This window comes from Eptatretus burgeri, chromosome 1 (genome assembly GCF_056783735.1).
Source record: "Eptatretus burgeri isolate ZD-2024b chromosome 1, Ebu_testis_v1, whole genome shotgun sequence".
In the NCBI taxonomy this organism is placed as follows: domain Eukaryota; kingdom Metazoa; phylum Chordata; class Myxini; order Myxiniformes; family Myxinidae; genus Eptatretus; species Eptatretus burgeri.
The window spans coordinates 83,357,225-83,374,303 of record NC_140961.1 but is presented as its reverse complement, the minus strand read 5'-3'; the positions used below and the strand labels follow the sequence as shown (position 1 = coordinate 83,374,303).

The window sequence follows — 17,079 nt, the reverse complement described above, 5'->3', positions numbered from 1 at the left end:
CCGTGTTCATAAATAAATAAAATTGTGTTTAGAAGATTACACACAATAATTTCTTCGACTTTCTTTTCTCCGTTTTTTTTTCACATTGATGCGCAATATCAAGGTTCGTTCAAGCAACGAAACAAATTATTAAAAAATCAATTCCCCATTCAGTCAAGTGCTTTTCGGGATTATTTCATCAATGCAAACAACCTCAGCGGTATAGTTCGCTGGAGCTATCTTCTTTTTTTATGATTTTTTTTAATCAACCACAGTCACAACAGGAACCCAATGGGTTCACGGGTCATCTAGTAAATATATATATATATATATATATATATATATATATATATATATATATATATATATATATATATATATATATATATATATATATATATATATATATATATATATAATCTCAAAATATGTGGAGTGTGATGAGCACTCTCCAGATCCCCACTAGAAACAGTCCGACACCAAAGCATCACCTGCAACACAGAGGCCTCGGCCCAGCGACTCAGCCAAACAGGCAAAGATTACATGGTCAACATCAGTTAAACATCAAGCAGAACCACAGATCCGGATTTAGGGATTATTTGCCCTCATCAGTATGGCACACCGATAAATATCTTACCAATGATGACGACATTCCTTGTTTATACATCAGACGCTCCACCTCACTGTTATGGTGGGCATCGCTGTGGATTGTCTCACACGGTAAAACTGCATAATCTGCATAGAGCAACCGTCCGTCTGCCACCCAGACAATCGTTCCTGCTAATGCAAACAAATTCAAACAGAAGGCACGTGATGTGATCGGCGGGCAAATTGAAACATGTAGAGTGTGACAAGCACTCTCCCGATCTCCAATGGATGGACACAAGTCCTGCGCATGCACATAACAGAGCTGGACCGCCAACCCGGAGGCTGCAGTCTGGTCACTCACGTCAAAACACAGGTTTTATGGTCATCATTGGTTAAACATATAACGGAGCCACCTATCTGGATTTTGGGCTTATTTATCCTTGTCAGGCTTATTTACCTCATTAAAAGAGCATATTATATACGTGTTAAATTTTAAGAAGTGAAAGCGTCTTGGCATATGTGGTTACAATAACCGTTTACATATTCCAAATGTTAAGTTGACATGTTGGACTAGCTACTGCTGTTCAATAACTGACTGAGATTGTTGGAGAACAGATTTATCAGTAAGAGTTGTGCATGTGTGCTAAAATTTAAGACATGAAAGCGTATTACCATTATTGAGATAACTTTATGAAAGCATAGAAGCAATCACAAATCCATATATTTATTTCTTAATCTTCAAAGCAATTAAATAGCATTTGGGAAAAAAAAACATACATCCCAGAAATCCATAACAAATGGCCATAATTGCAAACATCTCTGTGGCAACAGCAAACTTCCCTTGTGTGCTTGAATAGGCAGGAATTATGAAAGCATAGAAGCAATCACAAATCCATATATTTATTTCTTCATCTTCAAAGCAATTAAATAGCATTTGGGAAGAAATATACATCCCAGAAATCCATAACAAATGGCCATAATAGCAAACATCTCTGTGGCAACAGCAAACTTCCCTTGTGTGCTTGAATAGGCAGGAATAAAAGCGATTAACACCATGAAGAAGAATAGCATGCTGAAGATTATGAATTTGTGTTCATTGCAATCTGGGGCCAGTTTGCGGCCTTTCAGAGCCATTACTAAGCAGGATATCGCCAAGGTTCCAAGATAAAACAAAGCACAGGAAACCCAGAGTGGTGATGCCCCGATACACTCTAAAACGATGGTTCCCAAACGGGATTCAATGTTTTTGTGCCTTTGTAGTTTCCCCAGAACTGCCCAGGCCACACAAAAGCCTGTCTGTGGTAATGAACAAAGTACCATGAGGACTTTTGGCTGATAATATTCTGTTGCAAGAGCCCAAGTCTGTGGCACTGAAATAAAAAAAGACAAAAATTGGATCTTGCTATAAAAATAATATACAAAATATTAATTCCATAATGTTCTGCATTAATGACAAAATGTGTACATGTACAGTGTATACAATAATATCGACAGAGGTTGTACAAATACTGAAGACAATTTTAACCAAAAGATGTTAAAGATCGCAGTTTCCAATCCTAAATGGAGTCCCTAACTGTCTGTACAGGACTGCAGCATTCATCCTTCTACACTGTAATGATGATCAACCTGTCATGACTCAGTATAACAATTATTCAGTGGCAATCATTCAGCATAACCCATCTCTATTATATCACCAGATGTATTGGGACAACACACCAAACAGCACAGCAAATGTTGAAACCTTCTGGAACTTGCATTTGCATATTTTCTACACTGCAGAGCAGCTTTTGACTTTTTTGTGATTTGTATCTTGCAGAGGGTGGAGGGACAAAAAAGAGAGAGAATTGAACAAATAAGGGATGTGGAGAAGAATGAGGGATAGGAGAGGATGCACGGGGTGGACAAGATTGATACAGAAGCAAATTCTGTGGAAGGAAACATGGAAATTTGGAAAGGGGTGGGCTTGGGAAGGGTTAATTGGGGTTGAAAAGATCATGGTTTTGGATGGAGGATGACCTGAAATGTTGGTGAACAGCTGCTGGAAGATCTGAAGGGAAGAATGAGATTGCAGAGACTGAGAAAGTCGGTGCCACAAGTGAGAAAAAAAAAAGGAACAAAAGGGTTGAGATGAGCAGTCATTCTGGATTTTGGGAGTTTTACCAGTAGGGGGTTGCTGGTGGACAGTGTGTGCCCTGCAGAGACCTGCATAATTCGGGGGGGGGGCAAGGTTAGATGGAAAGCATGGAAAGAGCAGTGGGTGCACCATCAGAAAGGAGGCGGCAGAAGACAGAGAGACCTGTCTGCAATGTGAATGTAATGGAGGTAGTAAAGTGCATGTAAATTAAAATAATTATTCCAAGTTTTGTGTTGTTATTGGCGATGGTAAAAAGGCACATAAATATAATTCAAAATTTATGTTTTCAGTGGAGATGGTAAAGCATATTGTTGTGGAAATCACTCCAAGGGGGTAAAATTGCTTGGTATAATTTAGTTAATTCCTTAATTCATGTCTGAGAATAAGTATAAAGTAATTAATTGTGACTGGATATTCAATGCCATATGTGATAGATAGACAATTTCCACCCTTCCTAATGTCTGTGTCTGAAAAAACCCCATTCCTGCAAGCCCTTGTTTTATTTTTTCACCTTTGACAAAATAATTGTATACAGTCAAGGTTGGTGGAAGAGTGAGAACACGGAACAGATCAGGACACGACATAACAAAAGGAACTTCAGAAAAAAGAAAACAAATGAGTGGAGGTGAGAGGGAATTCTGGATTTTGGGATTTTGCTGAAAAGGCGGTTGATGGTTGATCATAAGCATGTACCTGGGGGTGGGGGGAGGGGGCGAGGACAAAGCATGGAGAGTGCAGACAGTGCAAGACCAGAAAGGAGGCGGAAGTAGATAGATCCGACTGACCTGTCGGCATTGGTGAAGTGATTGACCCAAAGATTCAGCTGCATCGCGGGAGAATCCAATGATCTTGAAGGACGTGGTTTGTGCAGCATCAAGCTGAGCAAGGTATGAGGCAGGGGTGCCAGCTGAGAGGGGAGAACAGTACTCCAATCAAGCTGCAGATGAAATCCTTGTTGGTGGATAAGCAGTTCAGTTGTGCCAAGGAAGGACATTGTCGGAGGATGCCCAGTCGGCAGCTGTCTTTGAAGGACAACTTCGAAATGTGGCTTGCTCAAGAGAGGTCATGGTTGAGAGTGAGACCAAATAGTTTTGGGTGACTGGACTTCTTCGAGAGGGTTGTTGAAAAAGTAGATAGGAGGGTTTGCGGGGTGGTCCTTAGAGACAGATAGAGACGGACACACATAATTTCTCAGGGTTAAAATACATATTCTAAATGTTTGACCAGTTTGTGATTTTGCAAAGATGTGAAGAAAGGGAAGGGGCTGCTCTGTCTTTCCGTCAGAAGAATGAAGAATGTCATGGCAGAGAGTGGAGTCATCAGCAAAGTGATAAAGAGGATTTTCCAGAGTCAGTGAGATCATTGATGAAGATTAGAAATAATATTGGGCCAAGACCACTGGCTGAAGGTTGTCCAGTCTTGGCAGGGAGAGGAGATGAAATGGTCCCTACGAGTCACATGTTGACTATGAGAGGGGAGGAAGTCAGTAATCCAAGAGTGAAGTTGGCTTTGGATTTTATAGGCAGACAGTTTGGAGAGCAAGGCAGGATGCCAGACTGTATCGAAAGCTTGAGATATGTCCAGAGAGATGGCTCTAATCTAATTTATGATATTGAGGGTCTCCACCATTGTTGGAAAAGTAGAATCAGCATGTCTTAGGTAGAATGACTTGGTCTGAAACTGAAATGATGATTTGAGTTGAGGTCATTGGAGAAAAGCAATTATTTTATGTCAACTGCGATGATGGATGACATGACCTTCCTGATGATTGGAATAAGCTAATTGGTCTGCAGTTAAGGGGATCTGTTTTAGAATATTTTTCATGTACTGCAGTGATGTTGGGTGACTTCTTAGCAAATGGAAAATGACCTCGGGAAAATGACAGGGTGAAAAAGGGAGAGGAAGTGCAAAAGCAGTAGAGCAGGTTTTTTGGACATGTGAGCTGATGTCACCCGGTACAGTTGCAGAATCAGAGTTGAGGGCTGTTCAAAACTTCTCCACACTCTCAGTTGCAAAAGACACAGTCTCCAGGAGCAGTTTGGTGCGACTGGGAAAGGTGGGTGGAGCGAGAGAGAGAGGTAGAGAGAGGTAGAGAGAGGTAGAGAGAGGTAGAAAGAGAGAGAGAGAGAGAGAGAGAGAGAGAGAGAGAGAGAGAGAGAGAGAGAGAGAGAGAGAGAGAGAGAGAGAAAAAGAGAGAGAGAGAGAGAGAGAGAGAGAGAGAGAGAGAGAGAGAGAGAGAGAGAGAGAGAGAGAGAGAGAGAGAGAGAGAGAGAGAGAGAGAGAGAGAGAGAGAGAGAGAGAGAGATAGATAGATAGATAGATAGATAGATAGATAGATAGATAGATATATTGAGGACAAAATTTGGATGCAAATACATAACTGAGCCATTCAGCCTTCTCACCAGTGGAGTTGGCTGTGATGCCATTTGAAGAGAGGGAAGGGATGGAAGGGGAGCATCCACCATAGGCATACTTAAGAAGGTGCCACCAGGCTTTAGATGAGGGAGACAAATTTGAAAGATCGTCTTGAGTTTGGACAGATGTTGTTTCCTGGCTCTTCTGAGAGCAGACATACACTTGTGGGCTTTGTGGAATGATCTGAGGTTGCCTTTGGTCAGATTTGCTTCCTTCCAGGAGAAGAATGCAAGTTGTTTCAAGGCAAATGCTTCACCATATTAGTCAGTGTACTACCATGGATGGGAATATGAGATGGAATTAATTTGTGCCTCAGGAAGAACAGGTGTCTGTGGAAGGATTTCCACACTGTTTATAGCAGAGGTAGTAGATATAGGAGATCATTCCTGAAGTGTGACGGGTGCCTGCAGTCTCTGCCAGTTTGCTTGAATGAACTGCCAGACTCGCCGACACTGAAACTGTTCTCTGAGAATGGCCAGAGAGATATTGAACTTTATAAGTGCATTATTAGATTAACCAACTGGGGCAGAGGAAGAGCAAGATACATTGGGTGGGGAAGTTGGTCATCACCAAATCCAGAAGGGAGGATTTACCATTGACAGAAATTAGAGTGGGAAAATTTACTGATCGAGTCAGCACCACAAAGTCAAAGAAGTCCTTTGCTGAAGTGACATGGCTGGTGAGAGAAGTACCAACACGCAGCCAATTTGCATGGTACCAATTAAAATCTGCACATATGAGGAAGATAAAGTTGGGATGAGTGGTTAAACATTCATTCATGTTGCTTGAAAGAGAGATGCAGAGGAGTGATCGCAGTTTGGAGGATGGCTCAACACACAGAAAAATAAGAGGTGGGTGAGGAGGGAAAGTCACAGGCAGAGGTACTCCTGGGGTTTTGGAGGTGTAAGAGCAGTACACGGAGAGTTAGGAATGGAGTTCTTGATGTGCAGTGCGACTCCACTGCCAGGATGGGGTTCAGGTCAATCAAACTGGAGGAGACAATAGCCAGTGAGAGACACGAAGGAATCAGGAATGTCCTGTGGGATAAAGGATTATGTTGAACAGATGATGTCCGGTTTCTCGGCAGTGGCCTGGATTGAGAAATCTGTAGGGTTATAGGAGGAGGCTTCGGATGTTTTCGGTCCACACAGTGAAGCACAGGGGATGAGGAGCTGCTGATAGCGTGTAGGAATGTGGAAAGGAGCAAGGGGAGGGTGCAGGGCAGGGAGAAGCCAGGTGTGTGCAGGGATGGGGCAAAGCCAGGAGGGGGAGGGGTGATGTGGAAATCAAGAGGTGCAGTGGTTGGTGGGGGAGGGGGGAAGCTATGAGTGTGTGGAGTTGGAGAGGAAGGAGGATAGCAGAGAGGATGCAGGACGAGGAGGAAGCTGAGAGGGGTGGGATGAGGGGGAAGCAGAGATGGGGTGTGACAAGTGGGAAGTAGATTGGGGGGAGGGTACCGACATGGAGGGGTTTGACACCATGAATGGACGTGAAGGAAAAATTGTTGCTATGTGCACACAACCTCTGCAAAGTAGATGTCTCGGGATTCCCAAACTGGATAACCTGTGATAGACTTCATGGGTGGGTGGTAAGAATGTTTTTGGTTCAAGGCATTGAGGAAGATTTGGCTGTAGGTGAGAGAGGAAGCTGGATTAACTTATCATTTCGGAGTGAAGAGGTTTTGGGAAACAAGCCTTGTGAAAAAGAAAAGGAAGAAATTTTGATGATGAAGAAGAATGGATTCATTGTTCCTGATGGAGTAATAAGCAGAGTAAGGCATTTTTAAATGCATATTTGAAGCATTTTTTTTTAAGGCTAATGAGAGCTTTTAAAGGAGGAAACGTTTTATTCAATTTGGGGATATTGAAAAGAATAAGGGTTGGGGAATTAAGTTGTAACTGAGTACGGAAGATAGAGTTTGTTTTTTTTCTGATGTTTTTTTTTTTTTTGGAGTGAAGAAGTGTTTTTTGTTGTTTGTAAATTTGGGGCGAGGAGCAGAAAAGGATTGAGTTGAGGTATCAGAAGTAACAACACCTGGGATAAAAGGAGTGAAAACGAGGATGCATGTGGAATAAAAAAGAGGGAGGCAGAAGAACAGCACAACTATCACTACTGGGCTGGACTTTGCCAGGAACACAAACTCGATGATGCAACACAACAAGATACGGTTTGGGACTGCAAATTTGATGAAAAACACGACCAGAAAAATGGGAATTAAAATAAAATAAAACAGTAAAACACAACATAGCAGGTCCGGGGAACTCGGCTAATATGAAATGAAAGGAGCAAATGCCTTTCAGACGTTCATATGCGGCAAACCCCTGAACCACCATCTGTCTTTATGTTGTTTTAAAGCTTTGGGTTGGTTTTTACAATGATTTAATGTAATTTAATTCCAGGCTACAAGGCAACAAAATGTGAAAAATTCGAAAGGGGATGTAAACTTTCATGAGGCACTGTAAATCTGACCTGCTACACTTTCACATGGTGATACATTTGCATTTGGCAGCTCTCTTTAGACAACCAAGGAGTATACATTTTAAAGGAATTGGATCAGACGAGGGAAGCAGGGAAGTAGTATTAAAGTTTTTAGGGGAATGGTGATATGACCAAGTCATACAAGCATTTAAGGTCATTTGGAGAGATGTTCATTTTGAAACCCAATGGATTGAATGAGGCTTATAAGGACTTGCCTGGAGCAAAACTGCACTTGCACATTCTCTGAGGTTTGAATGGCATAATATTATGCCAAAATATCGAGGTAAATCTTGGAAAAGGTGGACCACGACCATATGGATAGAAAATAAAAGTTGGAAACTAGAAGGCCACTCGGGAGAGCGCATACCTCTGCCACGCAACGGCTGATCCACAAGAACATATTGGGCCCAATACATTTTTGAAATATCATGCCATATATCGTTTTTGGCCCTATCTCTCAATGGTGAAGAATCACTTTTTTTGTATACACTGTCGAGGCTCGTATAAGAGCTAACACACAGAAATGCACAAGGGGAGCAGGAGACAAGAGGGGCAGGAGAGGAGGTTCAGGGTTTGATACAAAGGATTTGGAAACAAGCACAGAATCGAGGCATTCGGCCTTCTCATGAGCAGAGTAAGCTGTGGTCCCATGTGAAGTGAGGGCAGGGATGGAGGAGAAGCATACTCCAGAGACACACTTAACAAGATGCCACCAGGTCCCTGGTTTGGGGTTTCTCCACATGTAAGTCAAATCTGCTGCCTGCTCCCTCCACCTCAATCAAAGCTTTAAGTTTTCTGAACGGAAATTGCCGTGTTTTTCTTTTATTTATTTTTTCCTCCTGTTTGTTACTTACGAAATCTAAAGATTTTGTAAGTATATTGATGACTTCCGTTTCTGTTTGTTTGTTTGTGTGTTTGTTTGTGTGTTTGTTACTTAGGAAATCTAAAGATTTTGTAAGTATATTGATCACTTCTGTTTCTGTTTGTTTATTTATGTGTTTGTTTGTGTGTTTGTTTGTTTGTTTGTAGGCTCGATAACTCGAGAACGGAAGAAGCTACCAATGTCAAATTACACCACGTGATTCAGGAGGGTGATGCCTAGCGCTGATTAGATTTTGGTCAAAATCGGTCAAAGGTCAAGGTCACAGTGAAGTCAAACATAATTCCATAAATTAATGTGGAGAAATGGAGTATTTTTGCTTCGCTCGACGTTACGAGTTCGTTTTAACTTCGATTTTCATTTTGTCTTCGTTTTTTGCGATCGCTTAGGACGCTTAAAACTCGGTTGTCGAAATTCTGGTAAAAATCGGATGTTTTGGAGACGTTTTAAGTTTGTATAAAAAATATTTCACTCGACGCGTCACGGGTCGTCACGTGGTGCAGCACGCTCGAGCAGACACGTCGTTGAGTCATGTATGGTTTTGCGTGTACGCACTGACGGTGTTTTCAATAAAAATGGTGTTTAAAATTCATTGTTTATCCCAATAAAGGTTATCGTCTCATGCCTGACTCGCTGAGCTGTTGGATTATGTAAAGATTGTTGGTGGATGGCCGAATATTACGGTTTTGTGACTTTGATAAAATAATATTGAATAATTGCGTGGAGAAATGGAGATTTTTTGCTTCGCTCGATGTTACGAGTTCGTTTTAACTTCGATTTTAATTTTGTCTTCAGTTTTTGCGATCGCTTAGGATGCTTAAAACTCGGTTGTCGAAATTCTGGTAAAAATCTGATGTTTTGGAGACGTTTTAAGATTGTATTAAAAATATTTCACTCGCGCGTCACGGGTCGTCACGTGGTGCAGTGCACTTGAGCAGAGGCGGCGTTGATCATGTAAAGGTTTTGCGTGTGCGTGCTGACGGTGTTTTCGATAAAGATGGTGTTTAAAAGTCATTTTTATCCCAATAAAAGTTATCGTCGCATGCCTGACTCGCTAAGCCACGGATTATGTAAAGATTGTTGGTGGATGGCCGAATATTACGGTTTTGTGACTTTGATAAAATAATATAAAATAATTGCGTGGAGAAATGGAGATTTTTGCTTCGGTCGACGTTACGATTTTTGATGGTTTGGGACAGAATCATCGGAGAAACTTCTGGTTTGCGTCGCTACCTTCTCTCGAGACAGCTTTAATTAGACAAGGTCAGAGGTCAAGTTGACGATTTCGTAAGTACCAGTCTATGACTGCTTGTTTGTTTGTTTCTAGGCACGATAACTCGAGAACGGAAGAAGCTACCATTGTCAAATTACACCACGTGATTAACGAGGGTGATGGCTAGTGCTGATTAGATTTTGGTCAAAATCGGTCAAAGGTCAAGGTCACAGTGAGGTCAAACATTCGATTTTTGATGGTTTGGTATTGAATCATCGTAGAAACTTCTGGTTTGCGTCGCTACCTTCTCCAGAGACAGCTTTTATTAGACAAGGTCAGAGGTCAAGTTGACGATTTCATAAGTACCAGTCTATGACTGCTTGTTATTGTGTTTGTTTCTGTGCACGACATCTCAAAAAGTTGTGGACGCATTCGGATGAAATTTTGTGGACATGTTTGGTGTTTGACTAGGACGAATTGATTAGATTTTGGTGAAAATCCGGATCCGGATCTGAGTACTAGAATTTTTAAGTCATTCTTCACCATTGAGAGATAGGGCTTAAAAACTATCTATAGCACAACATCTGAAAAAGTTGTGGACAGATTCGGACGAAACATGGTGGACATGTTGGGTGTGTTGGACGGACAAATTGATTCTATTTTGGTGAAGATCTGATTCAGAATCTGGATACGAGAATTATTTAATTTTAAAAGTGATTCTTCAACATTGAGATAGCACCAAAAACGATATATAGTATGATATTTCAAAAATGTATTGGGCTCGATATGGTCTCTTGAATCAGGCATTACCTAGTGGAGGTATGTCCTCTACTGAGTGTCCTTCTCGTATTAAGCTTTAATCTGAATTTTTAAGACATTCAACAACTTGATGTTTGTAATCATATTGGAGTTTTCAAATCATAAATGAAGTACCTTGAGAGTGCATGATGATGTCACACACTCGAGTAAGCACAGCAATGATGGAAAATGCAATTAAATAGACTGCAAGGGATTCTCTCCACTGACAAGATAAGTCTGTGGGTTCACCCACAAACATCACATTACTTACACAACTGCTTGCGAGTGAAGTCAGCAGAATGAAATGAAGCACAGACCTTGCTGATTGACTCACAATTAACTCATGGTACTTGAATATCATTATCCAAACTATCACTGCCATTGCACAACCCAAAGCAGAAAAAGCAAGCAGTGTGAGAGCCAGAGGATCAGAGAAAGACAGAAACTCCCTTGGCATGGGCAAACATGTGCTGCGCTGTTTATTGGACCACAGGTCTTCAGGACAATTCTGGCATTCCTGAGAATCTGGATGCAAATCAATGTAAAGAAAAGTATAAATCTTGCAAAGGGAAAGCATTGGATATGCACATGCAACACTTTATCCTTGGATTAAAAATAAACAAACCTGTAGTGTTAGAGTAGTGTCCATCAGTGCAAGGAATGCAGTCAAAGCAACAAAAGGGCTCCCCTTTGAGAGAAACTTTCCGAGTTCCTGGCTGACATGGCTCACTGCACACGGAACGAGGGACCTGGAAAACAAGACTGAAATGTATTTGGGAGTCCAGAGCCCTAGCCCCTTTCACACGAACCCCCACTCAATCTCACCTCCGACCACATCTTCTGCACGATTGGCCATTTCATAGACGTGGACGTCTACCATTTTGTCCACGGTTTCCTGTGCACCCAAATTTGAAAAATATTATCTTTAAAATTTGTCTGGGAGGTCAGCGATTCAAACCCCGGACAAGTCATACCAAAGACTTTTAAAGGGTGGTGTTGCTTCCTTGCTTGATAATAAGCATTTAGAAGGTTAAGATCACGAACAATCCCCATCAATGGCATCCATAGAGAGGAGGAAATTCCTCCATTGGAAATGCCCAGCTGATGCCGCGAGAATGCCATTGTTGTGACGGTGCTGATTCCCAGTGTACTCCATGAAGTGATGGCACTTCCACCAATCTCAATGACTGTGTTTTTATCGTGTTGTGTCATGAATTTTTGTTTGCATGTCCATGTGGTATGTGGCAACCCCACGACAAGCCTAAGATAATGCACAAAAAAAAGAAAAAAAAGTAATTAATGGAATTAGTTTTGTGGTGACTTTCATTAACTTTGAAAACGTATTTGACAGTATGAAGAGGGATGTGATGTGGAATACATCAGAAGACTATTCAGGTCAGGTATGGGAGCATGTGCCAGAACGGCGGATCGCTGCGTCCACTTTCCACCGGTACTCCAGGGGCCTCCGTCTGGCCATCCCCCAGGCAAATGCCAGGCCCATCCCCATCTCCTTGAGATGATGGTCAACCTGCTGCAACCACGAGGCAGGTGGTCGACCCACTGGCCTCCTCCACTCATGAGACTCTCTCGCTGAGAGAATCTGGTGAGCAGGATCAGCCTCAGGTAAACGAGCCACATGTCCATGCAGCTGCAACTGATGCACACTGACGATGCAGGTAACAAATCTCATCCGAGTCTCTCTCAGCAACCGCTCGTTGGACACAAAATCCGACCAGCGATTGCCAAGGATTCTCTGAAGAGACCTGGTACCAAAGGAATTAAGTCTCCGTCAAAGAATCCTTGGTCAGAGTCCAAGTCTCGCAATCATAGAGCAAGACTGGAAGTACCAAGGACCTGAAGACTCGGACTTTCGTCCTCCCGCACAGGTACCGGCAGCGCCACACCCCATGATCCAGTGAATCCATGACTCCGCAGGCCCGACCCAGACATCTATTGACCTCTGCCTCACAGCCAGGAGAGACATGAATATCACTGCCAAGGTAAGTGAATCTCTCCACGACCTCAATATCCTCACCACAAACAGACACAGACAGGACAGCAGCATCCAAGATGTCACCGAAAGCCTGGATCTTAGTTTTGACCCAACAAACCCGTAATCCCAGTGGCTCCGACTCCTCATTCAGCACCTCGAGAGCCCCCAAAAGGATGTCTAAAGTCTCCGCAAAGATGACTGCATCATCTGCAAAATCAAGGTCAGAGATCTTGACATTCCCAAACGATGCACCGCAGCTTGATCTCTCCGACATCCTCCCTAAAATCCAGTTCATACAAGTGCTGAAAAGTGTGGGGGCCAGTACACACCCCCTGACGAACTCCAGTAACAACTGGAAATAAGTCAGAGGCGGTACCACCACACTTCACATCACTCTCAGTACCAGAGTAGAGTTCAGACATCAGATCGATCAGTTTTGGTGGCACCCCACGAAGACCAAGAATTCTCCAGAGGACATCCCGATTCACTGAATCGAACGCTTTACAGAGATCAACATAGGCTGCAAGCAGCCCCTGCCGAAACTCTCGTCTGCGTTCGGTGAGGACACGAAGGGCAAGGATACGGTTAATCGTTGACCTCTTTGGTGTAAAGCCTGACTGCTCTGGACGCTGGTGCTCAAGCAGATGGTGGCGAACCCCATCAATAATTATCCGAGCAAAGACCTTGCCCGGCACTGAGAGCAGCGTCACCCCTCGGTAGTTGTTGCAGTCTTGGCGATCACCCTTTCCTTTCCAGAGAGGAACAACAAGGCCCCTCTTCCAGTCAGTTGGGATGATGCCTGTGTTCCAGGCAGAGCACAAAACTGCATGCAACGACACGAGTGCAGCATTTCCACCAGCCTTGAGAAGTTCAGCATGGATGCCACAGATCCCTGGAGCTTTGCCCCGTTTCAACTGGTTCACCGCCGCCCGTATTTCCACAAGCGAAGGTGGACCACAGTTGATTCGAGGGTCAGCAACAGGGATTGTAACACCCTTGACGTCCAACTCGACAGCTGGGGGATCAGCCTGGTACAACCGCTCAAAGTAACTGGCCCAGCGGGCCTTCACTTCAGACTCCTCTGTCAAGAGCCTACCACTCTCTGCTCTAACTGCAGTGCTCCGAGGGATGGGCTTGGATGAATGCAATGTGCGAATTCCCCAGTAAGCGGGATGAGAATCACCTGTCCACAGGTGATGCTCTACCCCCTCACAGATTCCTCGCACATAGGCCTCCTTGTCCACCCTCAGTGCATGTACAGTTCTACGCCTCAGCTCCCTGAACAGCTCAGCTCTGCCATTCAGCCTGGCCCTGCGACTCTGGTCAATGGTATCCAGTGTCCCTTGAGAGGCAAAATTCTTCTTTGCCCTGTGGTGAGTTCCAAGACATCCACCGGCAACATCAAGGACGGTGGTCTTGAAGGCACTCCACAACTCTTAAGGACCCCCCAAAGCACCCAGATCCCCCAAATGTCCACTCAGCCTGTTCGCAAACTCCTCAGCTACTCTCTCATCCCTGAGCTTGGCAACATCCAGCCTCGGCTGGGATGGTACCATTCTCCAGGATTTAAGGTGCAGCTTTAGAGTTGCAACAACAAGCCTGTGGTCAGTATTGAGGAACTGAGCACGCCGGTAGACCCTGCAGTTCTGGATCATCCTCCAACGACAGTCAATGAGGACATGGTCAATCTCCTTTGCCACACCGCCATCGTTGGAATACCATGTCTAGCGATGAGCTTGTGGGCGCTGAAACCATGAACCAGCCACCCTAAGTCCATGACTTCTTGCAAAGTCAATGAACGTAGTGCTATTCTGGTTCATAGTTCCTGACCCATGGGGACCAACACACACCTCATAACCATCCCTATCAGTTCCACTCGATGCATTGAAATCCCCCAAGACTAGAAGTGTATCTCGTCTGGGGCACTGATCAACCACAGACTCGAGCGTGGCGTAGAATGCATCCTTCACGGTGAGATCACTCGCCTCAGTCAGAGCATAAACAGAGACCAGGGAAATGACACCTAAGGAGTGACGAATCCTTAATCTCATAATATGCTCGTTGACCGGTGTTACCTCAATTATCATTGGGGTCAGCTTATTGGACACACCTACAGCAACTCCTTGGGTATGGTAACCATCAGAGCGACCAGACCAATAGTAGGTGTAACCACCCACCATTATCTCGCCGCAATCCGGTCTCCGAACCTCAGAGAGAGCTGCAATCCCGATGTCCAAACGCTTGAGCTCAGATGATAACAGAGACAGGTGATCATCCTCTCTTGGGGATAGGACATTCCAGGCACCCACCCGAAGGGACCGCCTCAGGTTAACCCAAGGAGACCGCCGTCTGATGGACGACGCCTCAGCACCACTCCGACACACTCTCCCGCAATCTGACCCAGGGATGTTACCCCGTGGTTTCCCTCCTATCATCAAAGATTGGGGGTCCCGAAGGCTTTTCCCCAATCCCGTCATCCGGTGAGCTGCCCTGCGAAGGGATGCTGCACAGGAGGTACTCCCACGGAGTGGGTTTTCAGATTTTTTTGTGTTTTGCGGAATGAAGGGTTTTACAGTGGCTGGAGTGCAAATCCTGCCACCAACCTCCTAATAAAAAAAAGTAACCCAACTGCAGGAGGACGTCCGCAGACACAGTTGGGCACTAGATATGGATGGCCGTTGGCTCACAAGGAGCTCCTGCGCCCTTTGACAGGTTTTGTTTTTAATCCTGCTGGGTGTCCATATCCAAACACCCTCCTCACCAGAAAACCTGGTGGGGGAGACGGTTTAGTCGCCAACAACCCGACCATGGAACAGGTTAGTACAGCTTTACATGGTACCTGTAGCAGGTAACAGATCTAACCTGACCTGACAAATGAATACCCGGAAACATCGACAGAATGATAAAGAATATAGACAGTGGATACAAATGCAGTGTGATCTGTCACGGAAAGCAGATACCAGAATTTGAAGTAACAACAGGAGTCAGACAGGGATGCATGCTGTCTCTACCATTGTTTGTACTTGAATTGGATTGGGTAGTAAGGAGGACTACTGAACATGGTACTGGGTTGACCCTTCTTGCTCAAATGTGTAAGTGGCACAGTGATTGCCACATAAGTAGGAATGGAGTACCAATATTACCCAATATAATCTTCGATTTTTCAAGTACAGTATATTGATTAGTCTGGTCTGTAATCCTATGTGTTTGTTACTTGCAAAATCGAAGATTCGCAAGTATATTGGTTGGTCTGGACTTTGATTCTGTCTGTCTGTCTGTTTATTTGTTTGTCTGGATGTCAATTGCCTACAGGTCACAATTTAAAAGAAATCTTCACGAAACTCCACCAAATGGTAAAGTTGGTCATAAGCAAGAAGCTCATTGAATTTTGAGGTCAAAAGGTCAACCTTGGCCAACAGATCAATAACTTAAAGGTGCAGTTTCTAAAATCTTCAATTTTCATCCAATTGACTGAAATTTGAACAGAAATTGCATAATTGGTCACTGAATTCAACCACTTTTTATTTTAAGATCATTTTAGGCAAAAAGGTAAACTTAGACCGAATTTCTAAAATTGTCAATTTTCATCTGATTGGCTTGAAATTTAAGGAGTATTTGCATATTTGGTCATTGAATTCAACCACCCATTATTTATATGGTCAATTTTTTTTCGGGATTTTGCAACTATCGTGCTATGCATGACGCCTTTCTTGCAAGTATATTGGTTGGTCTAGTCTGTGATTCTGTCTGTTTGTCTGTTTATCTGTCTGTCTGTTTGTTTGGCTGTATATCAATCGCATACAAGTCACAATTTTAAACTGCTCTGCACAAAACTTCACAAAATAGTAGGATTTGTCATAAGCAAGAAGACTATTGATTTTGAAGTCAAAATATCACCATAGGCCAAGGTCAACAACTTTGTGGACTATCTGAAATCATCAATTTTCATCCGATTGACTTGAAATTTGAAGAGGACTTGCATATCAGGTCATTGAATTCAATTGCCAATTGTTTTTAAGGTCAAATGTTTTAGGGATTTTGAAAGTATCGTATACTGCACAACTTCTTTCTTGTTATTTGCAAAATCAAAGATTTTTCAAGTATATTAGTCCGTCGATTTTATGACTTGGCGAAATATTTTTTTTTGACAAGTATGTTGGTCTGTATTCATATCTGTCTGTATTTTTATTGCTTGGCAAAAAAAAAATTCGCCAAGTATGTTGGTCTATAGTGTTTGTCTGTTTGTTTGCTTGTAACACAATTTTGGCCACAGTTTTCAAGTAATCGTTCTGAATTTTTTTTTTCGTGTTTAGGTGATTGGCCAAGGATAGCAACGCTTAATTTTGGTGAAAGTCCGAATTCGTATCTGGGATTTATTTAATTTTAAAATTATTCTTCACCATTGAGAGATGGGGCAAAAGAGATATTGCATGACATCTCAAAAAGTTGTGGACGGATTCAGATGAAACTTGGACAAGTTGGGTATGTGACAAGGACTAATTGATTCGACTTTGGTGAAGATCCGAATCCGGATATGAGAATTTTTAAAAGTGATTCTTCACCATCCATTAAGAGATGGGGCCAAAACCAATGAAAAGCAT

The 17,079-nt window shown here is 43.1% G+C and overlaps 1 protein-coding gene across 1 annotated transcript in view; it reads right to left on the bottom strand.

Moving 5' to 3' along the window:
- Window positions 1–442: 442 nt before the first annotated feature.
- The window catches only part of LOC147034862 (uncharacterized), a 96,168-nt gene continuing 79,531 nt past the window's right edge, over window positions 443–17,079 (bottom strand). Inside the window, exons 19-21 of the mRNA XM_085857950.1 lie at window positions 11,111–11,234; window positions 10,621–11,010; window positions 443–1,937 (exon numbers count right to left, since the gene is read on the bottom strand). Coding sequence (XP_085714076.1) covers window positions 1,468–1,937; window positions 10,621–11,010; window positions 11,111–11,234 — 984 coding nt within the window. The 3' untranslated portion in view covers window positions 443–1,467. The remainder of the gene's footprint in view (window positions 1,938–10,620; window positions 11,011–11,110; window positions 11,235–17,079) is intronic.